The 20,474-nt window shown below is 38.8% G+C and overlaps 1 protein-coding gene across 7 annotated transcripts in view; it reads right to left on the bottom strand.

The window, feature by feature from the left end:
- Positions 1-20,474, bottom strand: part of usp33 (ubiquitin specific peptidase 33) — a 126,549-nt gene that overhangs the window by 30,256 nt on the left and 75,819 nt on the right. For all 7 annotated transcript variants that reach the window (XM_059983797.1, XM_059983795.1, XM_059983794.1 and 4 more), the window contains 2 exons: positions 18,313-18,493; positions 10,682-10,808 (listed from right to left, as the gene is read on the bottom strand). In XM_059983797.1, coding sequence (XP_059839780.1) covers positions 10,682-10,808; positions 18,313-18,493 — 308 coding nt within the window. The remainder of the gene's footprint in view (positions 1-10,681; positions 10,809-18,312; positions 18,494-20,474) is intronic.

The raw sequence follows: 20,474 nt of genomic DNA, 5'->3' as shown, positions 1-20,474 counted from the left end.
CCGTTGAAGTTGAGTTGGGAAAAGATGGTAAAACTTTATGTAAAAAATTTCTGATTTGTAAATATCTGAAGAAATTAGATTTAGGTAATTTAAATTTATTGGAAAGTTGGTCAAAAGACATCAAAGTACCTTCAAAAAAAAGGTCACGAAAACATTTTATACCTTTCCTTTTCCATATGCTAAAGGCTTGATCTGTCAAGGAAGGTTTAAAGAAAAAATTAAATAAAATAGGGCTATCAAGCACAAAGTTTTTCAAAGTAAAAAATTTCCGAAATTGAAACCAAATTCGTAATGTGTGTTTAATAACAGGATTAGATATCTGTTTATTAAATTTAACTAAATCAGCAGGAAGAGAAGAACCAAGAACAGAGAATAAAGAATATCCCTTTACTTCATTGCATTCCAAATTTACCCACTGCGGACACAATAATGAGTCCAAATCTAATTTCCAATATGTTAGGTTACGAATATTATTCGCCCAATAATAAAATCTAAAGTTAGGCAAAGCTAAACCACCATCATTTTTTAGATTTTTGTAATTGCCTTTTACTTAACCTGGGGTTTTTGTTTTGCCACACAAATGAGGAAATTTTTGAATCAATGTTGTCAAAAAAGGATTTAGGAATAAAAATTGGTAAGGCTTGAAATAAATTTAAAAATTTCGGTAAAATCATCATTTTAATAGCATTAATCCGACCAACTAATGATAAGAATAAGGGAGACCATCTTGTAGTAAGATGTTGTATTTGAAGAAGCATAGGTAAAAAATTCAGTCTAAATAAATCTTTATATTTCTTGGTAATTTTTATACCTAAATAGGTAAAATTATCAGTAACAACTTTAAATGGAATCCTGTCATTCAATAAAGTTTGCGCATTTAAAGGGAATAATTCACTCTTATCTAAGTTTAATTTATAACCAGAAAAACTACCAAATTGAGCCAACAAGGATAAAATAGTGGGAATAGATCTATCAAGATCAGAAATATATAACAGCAAATCATCAGCATAGAGTGATAATTTATATAATTTCTCATTACGAGTAATACCAAAAATATTAGGAGATTCACGAATAGCAATGGCTAAAGGTTCTAACGCAATATTAAATAATAAAGGACTTAAAGGACAACCTTGTCTCGTACCACGAGATAATTGAAAAAAGGAGGATCTATAATTATTTGTAAGAACAGAAGCAACAGGTTTATAGTATATTAGTTTAATCCATGATATAAAATTAGGACTAAAATTAAAATTTCTCAATGCATTAAATAAATATGTCCATTCAACTCTATCAAAGGCTTTTTCAGCATCTAATGAGATAACACATTCTGGGACTGTGGGTGATGAAGTATGAATTATATTAATCAATTTTCTAACATTAAAAAAAGAATACCGATTCTTAATGATACCAGTTTGATCTTCTGAAATAATCTGTGGTAACACCTTTTCTAATCTAGTGGCTAAAATTTTTGTAAGAATCTTAGAATCTACATTTAATAATGATATAGGGCGATAAGATGTACATAAAGTAGGATCTTTATCTTTTTTAAGAATTAGAGAGATAGTAGCTTCATAAAAAGACTGAGGTAATCTCTTCTTAGCAAATGCATCGTTAAAGATTTCACATAACCAAGGGGAAAGCAAAGAAGAAAAAGTTTTGAAAAATTCTACAATATAACCATCAGGGCCAGGAGCTTTCCCTGAATTCATTGATGAGACAGCCTCACCTATTTCGGCCATAGAGATAGGAGTATCAAACAAGCTACGATCTTCACCAATCAGTTTAGGAATATTCAAATTGTTAAAAAAATTATCCATCATGGACAGATCACCATCAAATTCTGATTGATATAAAGATTTATAAAAATCTTGAAAAGTATTATTGATTTCTTTATGATCAGTGGTTAAATTACCATCTTGTTTACGAATTTTAATAATTTGTCGCCTGGTCGAAATAGCTTTTAATTGATTAGCTAACAGTTTACCAGTTTGATCACTGTGAATATAGAATTGAGCTCTAGTCCTAATTAATTGATTTTCAATTGAAGAAGATAATAATAAACTATGTTCCATTTGAAGCTCAACTCTCTTCTTATAAAGTTCTATGGTAGGAGTCACGGAATAAATCTTGTCAATTTCCTTAATTTTATCCACTAATAAAGCAATATCTAAATATCTTTGTTTCCTTTTACCAGCGGAATACGAAATAATTTGTCCACGGATAAAAGCCTTAAAAGAGTCCCAAAGTATTCCTCTGTCAATTTCTTCAGTATAGTTTGTTGAGAAAAACAAATCAATTTGCTGTTTTATATAGGTGACAAATTCTGGGTCTTGAAGCAGAGTAGCATTAAGTCTCCAAGATCTAACATTATTGGAAAAGTCCGGAATCTTAATAGATAACTTCAAAGGTGCATGATCCGAAATAGTAATAGAATCATATTTACAATCAATAACATCCGTTAATAACCGATGATCAATAAGAAAGTAATCAATTCTAGAATAACTATGATATACATGTGAAAAAAATGAAAATTCTTTATCTTTAGGGTTCAAAAACCGCCATATTTCTGTAATTCCCGAATCAACCATAAAAGAATTAATAAGTAAGGCTGATCTATTCGGAAGAGTTCGAATAGGTTTAGATCTATCCATCAAAGGATTCAAACAACAATTAAAATCTCCACCCATTATCAACATATATTCATTCAGATTAGGAAGGGAAGTAAATAAACGTTTAAAAAATTCAGGGCAGTCAAAATTTGGGGCATAAATATTAACTAGAACCACTTTCCGATTGAAAAGTGAACCAGTTATCAACAAAAATCTGCCCTGTGGATCAGAAATAATTTCGTGATGTGTAAACAAAATTGAGGGGTCTATAAAAATAGACACACCCCTAATTTTAGTGGTACAATTCGAATGAAATTGTTGACCCTTCCAGAACCTAAAAAAACGTTGATTATCCTCCCTCCTAATATGGGTTTCCTGTGCAAAAATAATATTAGCATTCAATCTATGGAATACCTTAAATTTTTTTTACGTTTAATTGGATGATTTAAACCATTAGTATTCCAAGAGATAAAATTAATAGATTTATCCATCATGCCAATATTAGTTGTGTATATCATAATAGGTTAAAAAGACACATAACCCATAATTTAGGAAAAAGGAAAATAGATTCAGGAGCAACCGGAGAACATGACACCTCAACAATATTAATAATTTAAAGTTGGCCCATAAACTAAAAGCAGAAAAAAACGCAAAAGCGTGAAAAAAGATCCCCACCCCCTCCCCCCACCCTTCGAAGAAAAGCCAAGCAGCAGGTGCATAATCTAACACTAACCTTACCCCCATTTCAAGATGGCAGCTCCATAAAAAGTTTTTTTAAAAAAACTATGTAACACCCATATTTAAATATAGGGTTGCAAAAAGAAAATATATGTCAATCAGAATGAGAAAACTAATATAATAAAACAAACAATCTTTAACAAAAAAAATAAACATCAAAATTTAAGAGTGTAATATACCTTTAAAAAAATTTCATATATAAATGCAAGAAAGATGACGTTTCAAAAGCAAAGACTTATGGGAAGAAGAAACGACATTTTGAAAAAGCCATCTTACAAAATATAAATGTAGATTCAACAATCTATTAAAAAAGTTTAATAATTAAAAAAATACCAAAATAGGATCAAAAAAGATTCAATAAACACTACAATATATATAAAAAAAACTAAAAAAAATTCAAAACATTCGTCCCATTTCTAAGTACAGGCAAACAAATAAATGTTTATAAAAAGCAGAGTCTTATGGGAAGAAGAAACAACATCTTGAAAAAAATAAATCATTATTACAAGATATAGATGTATATATCTGAAACAGAAAAAAGAATAAAAAAAATATTATAAAAGTTAAGAAAGCATCCATAAAACAGTGATAATAGTGAAAAATAAGAGCCAGACCCGTAGAACGGGATAGAAAGTTATAACCCAACTTCGTAGGTTACTTAAAATGAGATGGCACCCTCTCTCCGAGGAATCTTCAACATGACACATAGTTCAAGTTGCACTAGAAGATCTATATTCTTCAACAAATTTCTTCGCTTCTTCCGGTGTTTTGAAAAATTGCTGACTGTTGTCGTTTAACGTAATTCTGAGCTTCGCTGGATACATTAAAGCTTGTTTAAGGCCAATCGAATAAATCTCTGCCATCACTGGTTTAAAAGCGATTCTTGATTTCATTACATCATAAGAATAATCTTCAACAATTCGAAATGAATTGGTGTTATAAGAAATCATGCCTTTTTTACGAGCTAATCGAATTAAAAGCTCTTTCTCCCGAGGATAATGAAGGCGAACAATCACCGCTCGTGGTTTATCAGACAGAGCCGAAAATCTCGCAACTCTGTGAACACGATCGATAACAGGTTTAGCTTGCAAACCTTCAGCACTGAAAGTTTCCCATAGTAATTTAGAGAAAAATTCAGTTAAATCACCGGACTCAACTTTTTCGGGAAACCTGATGATATGCAAATTCTGTCTACGAGATCGATTTTCGAGATCAGTAATTTTAAACTTATACTGATCCATAGTTTTAGCATTCGACTCTACCTTCTTCTCCAACGCTTCAATTGTACGTACTTTTGCACAAATGGATTTTTCAAGAGTTGTGATCTTATCTTCATGCCGCTGAATGTCCGATGCCTGCGATTGAAGTTTAATTTCAAGCGATCTATCAGCTTCTTCAAGTTCTGATATTTTCCTGGTAAGTTTATTTTCCAAACTTGTCAATCTGCTTCCCAATCTACCATCCAATCTGCCTTCCAGACTCGAAAGTTTAATATCCAGTTTAGCGTCCAAAAGAGTAGAGATTGCGTCGATGGATACAGGTTCCTTAGACGATTTCTTGCTTGTAGCCATTTTAAGTTTGTCGAGATTAGATCAAATATTATTTTAGGAAGAAAAAGTTAATCAAAAGTATCAACCCATGTGATTAAATTCGAAAAGATTTAATTAAGGGGTGATTATAGTTGAAAAAATGAAGAGCGCCTAAAAGGCAGATGTTTACGTCGCCATCTTGAAACTCCACCCCCCGAACACCCTCAATGATCAGGCCTCCACAGCTGTATGTGGCAACAAATTCTGTAAATCCACGACCCTCTGGCTAAAAAAAAAAAAAAAAATTCTCCTCATCTCTGCCTTAAATGGGTACCCTCTAATTCTAAGACTGTGGCCTCTTGTCCTGGACTCACCCACCAAGGGATACAGCCTTTCTACATCTACTCTGTCCAACCCTTACAACATTCAAAATATTTCTATGAGATTTCCTCTCATTCTTCTATACTCTAATGGATACAGTCCAAGAGCTGACAAATGCTCCTCATATGTTAGCCCCTACATTCCAGGAATCATCCTTGTAAATCTTCTCTGAACTCTCTCCAACATCAGTACATCCCTTTTAAGATAGGGAGCCCAAAACTGCACACAGTATTCCAAATGAGGTCTCACTGGTGCCCCATAGATCCTCATCAACACCTCCTTACTCTTATACACTATTCCTCTTGAAATGAATGCCAACATAGCATTCGCTTTCTTTACTGCTGATCCAACCTGGTGGTTAACCTTTAGGGTATCCTGTATAAGGACCCCCTAGTCCCTTTGCACTTCCGATTTTTGAATTTTCTCCCCATCTAAATAATAACCTGTCGGTTTATTTCTTCGTCCATAAAGTACAACTGTACATTTCTCAACATTGTATCTCATCTGCCGTTTCTTTGCCCACTCTCCTAAACTGACCAAGTCTCTCTGCAACCTTTCCGTTTCTTCAACACTTCCTGCTCCTCCACCTATCTTGGTGTCATCCATACAAACTTAGCCACAAAACCATTTAATCCATAATCTAAATCATCGATATACAGTGTAAAAAGAAGCGGCCCCAACACTGACCCCTGCTGAACACTACTAGTAACCGGCAACCAACCGGTTCAATCAAAAGTATGTTATGTTGATTCAATGATTCAAAAGTATGTTATGTAAGGGGAAATTACAGGCTGCTGATTGCAGTAAGAATCGTTCAGAAGAAGTATATTTATAAGTTTTGTAAGCTGCCCACAAAGCATTGTTGTTTTTCACCAGCACCATCTTGAGATACTTTTCTAAAAGACAGCTTTTTCTCTGAAAAACAGCCTTTTCTGAAAATATGGTTAACATGAATACACATAACTGATAGACAGTAAACAGCTGGTAGATTGGGAAAATCAGATTGGTAATTGATCTCAAGGGAGTGAATTTGTTGAATGCCTACAAGATGGCTTTTTAGCGCAGTGTGTCATTGAGCCTACTGAGGATCAGCTACACTGGATTGGGTGTTATGTAATGAACTGGAGGTGATAAAGGGAGCTTAAGGTAAAAGAACCCTTCAGAGGCAGTAATCCCAATATAATTGAGTTCAACAAAATTTGATGGGATAAAAATAAAGTCTGACTTAGCAGTATTTCAGTGGAATAAAGGAAATTACAGAAGTATGAGATCGGCATTGGCCAAAGTAAAATGTATGGAGATGCTGGTAGGGATGACAGCAGAGCAGCAACGGCTTGAGTTTCTGAGGAAAATAAGGAAGGTGTAGGATAGATGTATTCCAAAAACAAAGAAATACTCAAATGGCAAAACAGAGCAACCGTGCCTGACATGGTAAGTTAAAGCTAACGTAAAAGCAAAAGAGAGGGTGTACAACAAAGCAAAAATTAGCAGAAACATAGAGGAATGGGAAACTTTTAAAAATCTATACAGAGCAACTAAAAGAATCATTAACACATACAAACAAGCTGGATGAACTCAGCAGGTTGGGCAGCATCGGTTGAAATGAGCAGTCAACGTTTCAGGCCGAGACCCTTCGTCCTGACGTTCTGATGAAGGGTCTCGGCCCGAAACATTGACTGTTTGTTTCAACCGATGCTGCCCAGCCTGCTGACTTCATCCAGCTTGTTTGTATGTGTTGATTTGACCACAGCATCTGCAGTGTACTTTGTGTTTAAAAGCATCATTAAGATGGAAAAGATAAAATATGAAAGCAAGCTAACAAACAATATCAAGGATAGAAAAAACTTTTTCAAAGATATAAAGAATAAAAGAGAGATTAAAGTGAATATAGGACCACTAGAATATGAGGCAGGAGAAATAATAATCGGGCACAAGGAGATGGCAGATGAACTAAATGAGTATTTTGCATCAGTCTTCACTGTGGAAAACACTAGCAGTGTGCCAGGTGTTGAAGGGCATGAGGGAAGAGAAGAGAGTGCAGTTACTATTACAAGGGAGGAGGTGCTCGAAAAGCTAAAAGGCCTAAAAGTACACAAGTCACTGTACAAGATTAACAGTAACCTAGGGTTCTGAAAGAGGTAGTGGTCGTTTGTGGAGGCATTAGTAATGATCTTTCAAAAGCCGTGGTGCCAGAGGACTGGAAAATTGCAAATGTCACTTCATTCTTTAAGAAAGGAGGTAGATAGCAGAAAGGAAATTATAGACCAGTTAGCCTGGTCTCAGTGGTTGGGAAGATGTTGAAGTCAATTGTTAAGGATGAGGTTCTAGAATACCTGGTGATACAGGACAAGAGGGGACAACGTCAGCATGGTTTCCTTCCTTTAGAATTCTTTGAGAATTACAAAGAGGATATATAAAAAGGATGCAGTGAATGTTGTACATCTAGATTTTCAGAAAGCCTTTGACAAGGTACCTCACATGAGGCTGCTTACCCAATTAAGAGCTCGTGGTATTACAGGAAAATTACTGGCATGGTTAGAGCATGGCTGATTGATAGGAGGCAGCGAATGGTTGGCTGCCAGTGACTTGTGGTATTCTGTAGGGATCGATGATGGAACTACTTTTTATGCTGTATATCAATGATATATCAATGCCAAGTTTGCAGATGATATGAAGATTGGTGGAGGGGCAGGTTTAGATGAGAAAACAGGAAGACCGCAGAAGGATTTAGACATTATGAGAATGGACAAGGAAGTGGCAAATGAAATACAGTGTTGGAAAATGAATGCACTTTGGTAGCAGAAATAAATGTGCAGACTATTTTCTAAACAGGAGAAAATCCAAAATTCTGAGATGAATGGGGACTTGGGAATCCTTATGCAGAACACCCTGAAGGTTAACTTGCAGGTTGAGTCAGTGGTAAAGAAGGCAAATGCAATGTTAACATTCATTTCAAGAGGTCTAGAACAGGGGTCAGCAACCTTTTTGCCTCTGTAGGCCGGATCGCGTATTAATGAGCAGACAGTGGGCCAGGTAAATGCCATAAAAAACTTGAAATATGGGAATTATCCATTTAAATATATCTGGTTATGTTTTGCCTCAAATTAATGAATAACGCACACTAGAAAATCATTTGTGCTTAAGGTTGCCCACCCGTGGTCTAGAATATAACAGCAGGAATGTGATGCTGGTGCTTCAAGGCACTGATGAGGCCTCACCTTGAGTACTATGAACCGTTTTGGGCTCCTTATCTAAGAAAAGATGTCCTGACATTGGAATGGATTCACAGGAGGTTCACGAGGGTGTTTGCAGGAAAGACAGGGGCTTGTACTCACAGGAATTTAGAAGGATGCAGGGGGCGGGGGACCCCACTGAAATGTTTTGAATGTTGAAAGGCCTACACAGAGAAGATATGGAGACAATGTTTCACATGGTGGGACAGCCAGGAAGGTACAGCCTCCGGATAGAGGAGTGTCCATTTAAAACAGATGTGGAGAAATTTCTTTTGCCAAAGGGTGGTGAATTTATGGAACTTGTTACCACAGGCAGCAGCAGAGGCCAGGTCATTGGGTGTATTTAAGGCCGAGCTTGATAGGTTCTTGATTGGCCGTGGCATCAAAGGTTATGGGAAGAAGGCTGGGGAGTGGGGCTGAGGAGGGAACAATCATTAACCTCCATGGTGGAGCAGACTTGATGGGTCCAATGGCCTAATTTTTCTCCTATGTCTTATGGTCTTCTGGAATAAGTGAAAATACTCATTAACAGGTGGGACTCATCTAGAATAGTAGGCAAAAATAAGGGTTATAACATGACTCTTTGATGGTGAGATTCAACTCTAAACAAGCTTAGTAATGTAAACCATAATAGTTAAGACAGGCCTGTATTCAAGGATTTGGCAGAAGAATTCTAAGTTCTGCACTGTGCAAACTTTATAGCATATAAAGCAAGCGCACTGTAGTCATTTATTGTTTTCCTAGGCTGCAGCAAAGGCAGAGAGAAACTGCAGTGTGCTATTTATAAAAGTAGCTGCAGCATGTACAGCCACTGCTGGAACCAACTTCAAACTCTACACATTCCTTTGGAAATCAGAAATAATCTGATTACAGTTCTGAATATTATGTAAATTATGCAGCTCCCCTAAAGGCAATTGTTCTTTTTTTGCAACATTACAATCAGATCAGGTTTACCATAGAGCTGAGAGAAAGAAACCAGTGAACCTGAAACAAAATATTTCGCAGGCAAGATGACTTCACAATTATTTTAAACTTAATGTGGTAAAAGTGTAAATTGTATCTGTAAATTGTTGATGGTGGAAGAATTGTAATCATTTGTGTGACACACATACAAACTGCTGGACAAAATCAGTAGGTTAAGCAGCATCAACAGAGAAGAATAGAGTGTTGCTACTTTGGGCCAAGATCCTTCATCAGGATTGGAAAGGAAGGGGGAAGAAGTCAGAATAAGGGGGGGGGGAAGGAGAGGGGGGGGGGAAGGATTACTGCAGATAGATTTCCAGCATCTGCAGAACCTTGTGTCTGTGACTTGCCACTCCATTGTGAAGCCCCTTCAAGGTATGTTGACTCTGAAGAAGTTTAAATCTATTCTTTGACAGGAATTCAGTGAGACCCTCTCGCTGCTTCTCCTGTGATTTCTGCTGCTCTCCCTCCCTTCCCCCTATCTTTTTATTCTGGCATCTTCCCCTTTCTTTTCTGGCCCTGATGTATGGTCTTGGTCCAAATGTCAATTGTTTATTCCTTCCCATAGATGCTGCCTGACCTGCTGAGTTCCTCCAGCATTTTGTCTGTATTGCTCTGGATTTCCAGCATTTGCAGAATCTCTTGTGTTTATTAATCTATTGTGCTTTTTTTTCTCCATAAAGAAATGACTAACCTTATTAGACTGAGAACATTCAGTAAACAGTTCAGTGACCAACAACCAAACAAAATATACATACAAAAATTAACTCATTGCCAAAGCTGAATAGAGTGTGTAGACCATCAGAACAGTCAAATGCACATAGCAGACATTTCAAAGGCATATAAAAAGTATGGATAACACACACAAAATACTGGAGGAAGTCAGCAGGTTAGATAGAATCTATGGAAAGGAATAAACAATTAAAAAATTTTTACTTAGAGATACAATGAGCCACACCACCCAACAACCCCAATTTATTCCTAATCACGGAACAATTTACATTGGCCAATTAACCTACTTGTAACATCCCTGGATTATGGAAGGAAACCGCAGGACCCAGAAAAAACCCATGCATTCCATGGGTAGGAGATTCCTTATGGAGGATGCTGGGATTGAACTCTGAACTCAAACGTACCGAGATGTAATAGCATAGTGCTAACTGCAACATTTCATGCACCTTTCCATTGAAAACAAAAGCCAATGGCTTTCATTAAGAATAGAAGTTACCTGTAGAACAACACGTAAGCCTCTGCATTCTGCACAGTTGACTCGGACACTTCCGATACAGTTTGGTCATCAAATTCATACCATCGACCATTCAGCTCATTTAGACAAAAAGCAGTGTAATGGCCACCTGTAGTGAGAAAACAAAATGAGAAATCTAAACTAGAGCAAACGCATAGCAATCTTAAAAATAGGTACACTGAGAAAAGCACTACTAAATAAGCCTCCTTGGTCCCTGGCTTAGCATTTATTATTAGTATGTACAGAATATGACCACAACTCCTGCATACTTATGAATTTGGTAACAATTTTCCACACGGGGCAAGTAAAAACTCAATTCTCTATTCTCCTTGAGATCCAAGGAGAGCAATTAAGAGACATAGAACTTCAGTGACTATGATTGAAAACATATCCCTTGCCTTCATCTGCCTTGGTTATATTTACTGCTTGAATAAATTTATTTATTTATTGAGACAGCATGGAGTAGGCCCTTCAGGCCCTTTGAACCATGCTACCCAGAAACCCCCGAATTAAACCTAGCCTAGTCATGGGACAATTTACAATGACCATAAGAACATACTAACCAGTACGTCTTTGGACTATTAGAGGAAACTGAAGCATCCAGAGAAAACTATGCACTCTACAGGGAGAATGTACAGACTCCTTACAGATGACATCAAAATTGAACACCAAAGTCTGATGCCCCAAACTGTAATAGTGTCACGCTAACTGCTATGCTACCATGGCGTCCTGGCTACTTACTCTGCCAAGGTCTCCCTCGGCCCTCTGCATCATTATGTCAGCCCTAGCTTTCTATCCCCCAACTGGACAATATCAAAATGGCAAAATACTTTGAATGCTGAAGATAGAAAGGCTCCTTAGGAGGAGTCTGACTTTGAACTTCTCTCTAGTTTATTGAAGCCATTGGGCTATACAGCAAAGACACAGGCTCTTTGACCCAACACATCGAAGTGCATCATGGGTTAGTCCACTTGTCTGAGTTTGGACAATGCTTTGAAACCTATCCAATCCACGAAACTGCCCAAATATCTCTTAAGAACTGTAATTATACCCACCTCTTACCACTTCTTCTGGCAGCTTGTCCCACATGCCCATCCCCCTATGTGTGATAAAACTTGTCCCTCAAGTCTTATTCAAATCCTTCCCTTCTCACCTTGACCCTAAACATATGCTCTCTAGTTTGAGAGTCCCCTCATCATCATCATTACGTGCTGTGTCATACGAGTAGGTGACATTGGTTTCATGGCCATAATTGGTCTTAGCAAATTGTTTTGCAGAAGTGATTTGCCATTGTCTTCCTCTGGCCAGTGTCTTTACAAGATGGGTGACCCCAGCCATCATCAATACTCTTCAGAGATTGTCTGCCCAGTGTCATCGGTCGCAAAGCAGGACTCGTGATATGATCATACGACCGTCCACCACCTGCTCCCAAGGCTTCATGTGACCCTGATCGGGGGATTGCTCTCCTTGGATCCCCCCAGGGGCTAAGCAGGTGCTACACCTTGCCCAAGGGTGATCTGCAGGCTAGCACAGGGAAGGAGTGCCTTACACTTCCTTTGGTAGAGATGCATCTCAACCCCACTATCTTGAATTTTAGTTTATTATCAGGTTGCCAGACTTGAATGCCAGTGATCTGGACTTCAGTAGATTGCAGATTTCATGGTTTCACTCTCAGCAGAGTGCTTCCAATGGGGAAGACCCTGAAAGAATTTGTGAGGACACACTTGTCCATCACTGTTTTAATAAAGTCCACGACAACTGTGGTGTACTCACTCAGATCCTCTGTTAAGTTCTTGAACACAGCCCAGTCCACCAACTGCTCCCATGAATTCACATGACCAATATTCCCTCTAATTTGTAATGACCAGTGCATGCAAAAATCCTATACTATGCAATTTTTTTCCCTGTGACAGTAACATGTGCACACTGAATAATTTCTTCAAGAAAAACTAGTTCTATAATCTGCAGACAAATCATCACAAACTCCATGCTGTCAACACCGTCTGCATCAGAAACCGGAAAAGGAAATGTGATTGTGTACGATTGTGAAATATACTTAACATGCCAACGAGGCATGCCCCTTTTGGGCACATTTTAATTCTTCTGTGTTTTAGTAGCAACAAATGTGCACGTGCACGCCTTCGAGGGAACTGTGCAGGTGGCCCTGACTGCTGGGGAGGGGGGCCGTGCTAAGCAGGTGCTGCACCTTGCTCAAGGGTGACCTGTAGGCCAGCAGAGGGAAGGTGGGAAAGGTGCACCATCCACTTCCTTTGGTAGACATGTAGCTCCATCCCACCACCCAGAGACTCCCTCCCTGGAAAAAAGACTAACAATATTCAGCCTATGTTCACCATCAATTTTGTGGTTATTTATTCAAAAATATTTCATTCCTCAGATTTACTACCTTCTGAGGGAACTTACTAAACCTTTAAGATTAATACTCTCAAATTACCCCAGCAATCCAGTTAGACTACTGCTCCAGTATTTTCTTTGTGAAGATAATGGGATAAAACAGAGTAAATATTTAATTATAAAATATTATAAAGTTTAATTATAATAAAAGCTTATTCTATTAGAACAAAGAATTGGTTCTGGTTTATTATTGTTGCATGTACTGAGATATAGTGAAAAACTTGCCTTGCATTCTGCTCACACTGATTAAATCATTACACAGGGAATTAATATAAAATATAACACCGATTAAGGTCATAAAGAGATTCTGCAGATGCTGAAAATCTAGAGTAGCATGCACAATAAGCTGAGGAAACTCAGCATTTCAGGTAGCACCTATGGAAAAGAATCAAGAGTCAACATTGCAGCCAGAGGTCTTGGCCTGAAACACTGTTTTTCTCTCCATAGATGCTACCTGACCTGCTGAGATCCCCCAGAATTCAGTGTGTGTGTGTTACACAGAATAAAGTGTCACAGCTACAGAGAAAATACAAGTAGTCAACAGGATGTGGAATCATAACAAGGTAGATAGTGAGGTCAAGAGTCCATTGTATTGTACTAGGGCACCTTCTAAAGTTAACAATGGGGTTGAAGCTGTCCTTGAGTCTGGTAGCACATGCTTTCAGGCTTTTGCCCCCTTTGCTGAAGGGTGAGAGGAGAAGGGAGAATATTCAGGGTGGGTGATATCTGTGATTATGCTGTTGCTTTACTGAGGCAGCAAGAAGAATAGACAGAGTCCATGGAGGGGAGGCTAGTTTCTGTGTCCAGAAATCTCTGCAGTTTTATGTAGTCACATGCAGAACAATTGCCACATATATCTAGCCAAGGTGCATCGATAAAAAAATTAAATGACCAACGGGGCATGCCAGATTTTCTTTAGCCTCTTGAGGAATTAGGGACATTGGTGAACTTGGAACAGCAGAAATGACAGGGATTAAATGATGGAGTGATGAATTAGTAACACACTTTTAATCACTGGGTGGAGAATAATCTATAGAAACTGGCAGAAATTTCAAAGTATATACAGTATAGAATCAGGTTTATTATTACAGACATACAGCATGTTGTGAAGTTTGTTCTGCAGCAAGAATAAAGATCAAATCATAAATATTACTAAAGGTTATAAATTTTTTAAAAACTGCAAATGACAAATAAAGAGGCAAATAACATTATTCTGTCTGGACGCATAATGGCTTATAGGAACTAGTTTCTTGTCCATGTATTTACTCTATACTTCTTGCTGCCTCAGTAAAGCAGCTAGCATAATCAAATATCCCATCCATCCTGGACATTCTCATTTCCCCCCCCCCATCCCATTGGGCAGAAGATACAAAAGCCTGAAAACACTATTCTCAAAAACAGCTTCTATCCTGCTGTTATCAAACTTTTGAACAGACCTCCTGTACTTCCTGAACAATGTTTTAAATTATTCTTATGTGGTGCAATTACTGATCGTTTACTTCAATTACAATAATGTTATGTCTCCAACTGTTACAGACATTGAATTTTAAAAAAAAATTCTGATGCCTTCTGTAGCTGTGGGGCATAGTTTTGTTGCCTGTCCATAATTCCAGGGCAGTTCTGAAGATGGATCCTCCACATTGAAGAACTCTCCAAAGTCCAAACCACATTAGTATAATTTAGGATGCCTAAGTATGTTTGGCTGCAACCTACTTTCCTTCATGTGCTTATTAATTCCACCCATCCACCTCCGCACCAGGAGCAATTACAGCAACCAGTTAACCTGCGAATGGGCCTATCTTTGGGATCTGGGAAGAAACCAGGGCACTGGGATCATAGAAAACCACTGCACAGAAACGGGCCCTTTGGCCCATGCAGTCCATGCTGGACTGGTCTTCCGTCATGTCCCATCAACCTGCAACTGAATCAGAATCGTCCAAACCGCTCTCAGCCATGCACCTATGCAAACTTCTCTTAATGTTACAATTGAACCCACACCCACTACTTCACTGTCAGTTCATTCAACATTCTCAACACCTCATGTGAAGTTTCCCCTCAGATTCACCTTTTGCCCTAAATCTATGTCCTCTAGTTCTAGTCTCACCCTACCTGAGAGGGGAAAGACCTGCGTGCTTTCACTGAGGCCTCCATCGGACAGGGTCAACCATGGATGTTGCTTCCTGGCTATTTAGATACGTAAGCCCGGACAGTACAATATGAAGAGCAAGCTGCTGCTTTTGTAGCAAGCTCCCCACTTCCATGCTTCTGATGAACCCAAAGGAATGGCAGAGGCTGATATGGTTCGGTACCAGGAGCGATGCAGGAGTTGTATTTGGTGTTGAACTCAAGTAAGACTCCAGCTCCACATTTTTCCTGTAAGAGGTTACTCCCGAAGCCTTCCCCATGAGTGGGTGTAGCTGCAAGGCAGCAAAGGTTGCAGTTCAGAGTTTTCCTTCTCCTAGATGAGCTGCCAACCGTGGCTGATGAGTCTCACCTACCCTATCTATACCCCTCATAATTGGGTATTCCTCTTTAAGTTCTCTCCCTTATTCATCTGCACTCCAGGGAATAAAGTCCTAACTTGTTCAACCTTTCCTTTAAACTCAGATCCCCAAGCCCTGGCAATGTCTGTCTAAGGGAGAATGTGCAATCAGAATCAGAACCAGGTTTACTATCACCAGCATGTGTCATGAAATTTGTTAACTTAGTACCAGCAATTCAATGCAATACACAATATAGAAGAAAAAAACTAATAATAAACAACTAAATTAATTACAGTACTGTCAGCCCTCCTTATCCACAGGGGATTGTCCCTCGCGGATACCAGAATTCGTGGATGCTCAAGTCCTTTATTCAACCTGTCTCAATCCGGTGAACCTTAGGACCCAGCAGAACTCCAGACCTTATTTAACCTGTCTCAGAGCGGTGGACATTAGGACCCAGCGCCAGAGCTCTGAATGCACAGTGTTTCTGTTCATGAAAATAATCACGATTGAAAATAAAGTGGAAATAATAAAGCGATTGGAAAGAGGTGAAACACCATCGGTCATTGGAAAAGCGTTAGGCTAGGTCGGTCAATGGTTGGAACAATTTTAAAGGATAAAGTGAGAAAGGCTCTGCCCCGATGAAAGCTACAATTATTACTAAGCAATGCAGTGGTTTAATTATTAGGTTTTGGGGTTTTAATCCTCCACATCAACCCAGCATGGTGGACAGCACGCTAGGGAGTCCTGAGTCCCGAGAACTTCCGTTCCCGAGTCCGGCGCTGAAGCATATATTCTTAAGTGTTTTATATGTATAGAAAGGTAAAATATATACTATATACTAAGACAAACGTTTGACTAACTGACGCTAAATAATACCGGATGTACCTGTTCCAACTTACTTAGTAAGAGAACTTCCGATTTTATTTTTATTCCGATGCACGTTAACCCACACACATCCTCCCGTATACTTTAAATCAACTCTAGATTACTTATAATACCTGATACAATGTAAATGCTATGTAAAATAGTTGTTATACTGCATTGTTTAGGGAATAATGACAAGAAAAAAAAGTCTGTACATGCTCGAACAACAAGTGCTGGAAGAGCACTTCCAGGTTTTCGCGATTCGCAGTTGGTTGAATTCGCGCATGCGGAATCCGCGGATAAGGAGGGTCGACTGTATACGTATATTGAATAGATTAAAAATCGTGCAAAAAACATATATTAAAAAGGTGAGGTAGTGTTCATGGGTTCAATATCTATTTAGGAATTGGATGGTAGAGGGGAAGTAGCTGTTACTGATGGTAACAGAGATTAAAACGGCATGCCCGGGGTGCTGGAGGTCCCTAATAATGGACGCTGCCTTTCTGAGACACCACTCCTTGAAAGTGTCCTGGGTACTTTGTCGGCTAGTACCCAAGATGGAGCTGACCAAATTTACAACCTTCTGCAGCTTCTTTCGGTCCTGAGCAGTAGCACCCCACCACCACCACCCCATACCAGACAGTGATGCTTCACAAACTTCACATAGTTAGTACTGAAGATCAGGATTAAATGAAAGTCAGTGGAGCTGTGAGGGTACTAGTACCTGTGGCACCCCTGTGCCAGCCTGATGTTCACCACCTCTGAACCATGGTAAAATGCAAAGGGGAAATCAAAGACAATGCTGGACGAGGAAATCCTGGTTAGCAAAATCTAATTCTTAGATTTACTTCATTGGTTAGCTGCAGTAGGAAATACTTAACCATCCCGAAGAAGAGTCTCAGCTTGAAACATCGACTATCTATTCATTTCCATAGATGCTGCCTGACTTGTTGAATTCCTCCAGCATTTTGTGTTACTTTGGATTCCCAGCATCTGAAAACTTTCTTGTGTTTACATTTAAAAGACATTAACTTGCATTAAAAAAATCTCAAAATGCAACTATCATTCCACATCAATGACCTGTAAACAGAAACGGCAGGAGCAAAATATAGACCAAAATACGAGGGGTTATTGAGACGTTCAATACCAATTTTAGGAGTCAATTTTAGAAAACCTAGTACATTTACACACTTAGTCCAGCTGTCATGGAGCATACAGATCTTGGACCTCCAGAAAGTGTCCACAGCAGGGGTGTTTGATAAGTTTGTGGCCTAAGGTAGAAGGAGATGAGTTATACAGCTCTCATTACATGCACATGCAGGTCAGCTCTCTGAGTGAAAATGCAGAAAGTTTGAAGTTAATAACTCATCTCCTTCTACCTTAGGCCATGAACTTAATCTCCCCTGATGAATTATTAACTTCAAACATTCTGCATAATCACTCAAAGAGTTGAAGTGCATAAACATGCAAAAAGAGCTGTATAACATGTCCTTCTACTTTAGTCCATGAACTTATCAATCACGCCTGCTGTGGACACTTTCTGGATGTCTAAGATTCATATGCTCCATGACCGCTGGAATAAGTGTGTAAATGTAGGAGGGGACTATGTTGAAAAATAAATGTGCTAGGTTTTCTAAAATTGCCTCCTTCTACCTTAGGCCACAAACTTATCTATCACCCCTCGTAATGTGATAAATTATTACTCTTAATGGAGTACTCAGAGGCTTTTAAGCATGAGCGGTTAGTACTCCATATGTTGATTTAAAACAATTGTATTAATTTTTCCAAAAATACTACAGCTCTATTGTGGCTTTAACACATCATACTGAAATCTCAATCAAGTATACTCACAACTGGCTGTACCATGATGGCAGATAACCGATAAAAGTTCATACGCTGTGATTTGAGAAGGGCTGTCTTTAGCAAGGAAAGGCTGAAGGTCAAGTCCTTCCAATGGGAATGACACATGGTTGTTGATTTTGGTGGAAAACATGAGTTCGTGTCTGAATCGCTTCAAATGAATGCATAAAATCTACAAACAAAAATGTGCAATTATGATTTTATCTTTCAAGATCTTCAATTACAAGTCATTAATTTAAAAAATGAATTACTTAAGGAGCTAATTATGAAAGACAAACTCCAAACTATGATCCCATAAACCAAGGTGATCTCAATTATTCCTTTACATCTTGGAGTGGGGTTTGAAACCATGACTTTCAACTCAAGTGTGAGAATCACCACGAACAAGATACAGATTTTACCAGCAGGATGGATAATGCCCAGCCACCATTACCTAATTTGCAATGGGAATTCATGGAAATCAATATTGATATTTCTGATTTCCAATATCCTTCAGTACCCAAACCACTAAAGTATCAAGCTGGAGAACTGTCCCAGATTAGTGGCTGAGTGTTAGACTTTTTGACCTGTTGAGCAATTCTGGGAGTACCTGTGTACACCTTTTAATGCAAGTATATTCCTGCAATTACAACTTAGCAAGAAACCTTGCAAAATCCAATTCACAAACAAAACTTGTACCTAGACTGGAAAACTGTCCCACAGATGGCTCAAGCAGCAGCCTGAAGTAGTTTTACTTATAGAACCATACCTTATGGACAACAGGCTAAACTCCTTCATAACAATCCCAGGATCTGTCTGGCTCTGCCAGCCACAGCCACCAGAGGTGGCTTTCGGATTAGTATTAGTGTACAGGCAGTCAGCAGTAGCTCTGAGACCCTTCAATATTGACTCCAGATTTCATGAAGTCAGGAATGGCATCTGGTCAAACATGGCCAAACATGAACCTCCCCCTTTATTACCGATCGTCCCCCTTCAGTTGATGTATCGTTGCGCCTCCAAGTTGAAAAGTATTTGGAAGCAGCAGCAATGATAACACCACTGATGACTGACTCCTAACACAAATGGCTACCAGACTGCACACACAAAATGTTGGAGGAACTCAGCAGGCAAGGCAGCATCTATGGAAAAAACTGGTTCAGTGCCAGGTAGTGACTGATCTACCACAGAAGATAAATCCGATTGACCCCAACCTCACCAACTTAATTATGGCTTAGCTACTAAGCCCAATGGAACAGTTTCTACTGACAGGAGAAGGGCAAAGGCAGGTTACTGGAGACTTAAAACCAGTTGATCTGGGCAGATGGACCTAGTAAGCATTGTTTGGCAGGTCATCTAGAAGAAGAAAAATTCTGATCTCGAACCTCTGCTCCCTTGCAGCTATATTCACTCATGGAGAAATATTCAGCTGTAAACCCCAAGGGAAAAATCTGGAGCTGGAGTCCTGACCGGTAGACTTTGCAATGCAGCTAGAGCCAAATTGTATCAGTCTGCTTTGGATTCATCACATGCATGGAGAGGGAGAGCCTGCTACATGGATACACCTTGTTCTCCTATTGTACTGCCTTGGCTTGCGTATCTAGACAACTAGGACACCACATCCGTAGTTGACCCTGCCCAACAGAGGCCTCAGAGTAAAGTGTACTGAAATGAAATGACGCAGCAGTAGAAGCGCTGCCAAGAATTGATCCAGGTTTCAGGAGAAGGGTCGAACCACATGGCAGAAGTAGCACAACTAAAATTGAGAAGTTAACTGGGTCAAGGTGCACCACAGGGATGCAGATGTGCTAGATATAGAAAAACAAAATGGAATGGAGAGAGCCAAGTGATCTTATACCTTAGGTGATCAGTTTGAAATACTGGTCATGTTACATCGATTCACAGATAGTGGTGTACAATTAAGTGGCTATCAGGCAAAAAAAAACTCCAAGGTCATTAGCTAAACAGCTGCAAAGTGATGGCAAGGTTTGTCAGCGATGATATCAAGTAACCCTTCACTCATCAATAATTCAATCACTGCTCCAAAAAACCAAAATAATTGCAGATATTGGAAATATTTTTTATTATGCTGATGTGTGTCAAGGTATTGGGTGGCAGGGCGGAGGTATATCACTACCAAAGGAGATGCAAGGCATTCTTGCCTCGCTAGCCTGCAG

Source organism: Hypanus sabinus, chromosome 11 (genome assembly GCF_030144855.1).
Source record: "Hypanus sabinus isolate sHypSab1 chromosome 11, sHypSab1.hap1, whole genome shotgun sequence".
Taxonomy (NCBI): Eukaryota; Metazoa; Chordata; class Chondrichthyes; order Myliobatiformes; family Dasyatidae; genus Hypanus; species Hypanus sabinus.
Note: the sequence above shows the minus strand (reverse complement) of the source record. Positions and strands in the feature narration are given on the sequence as shown.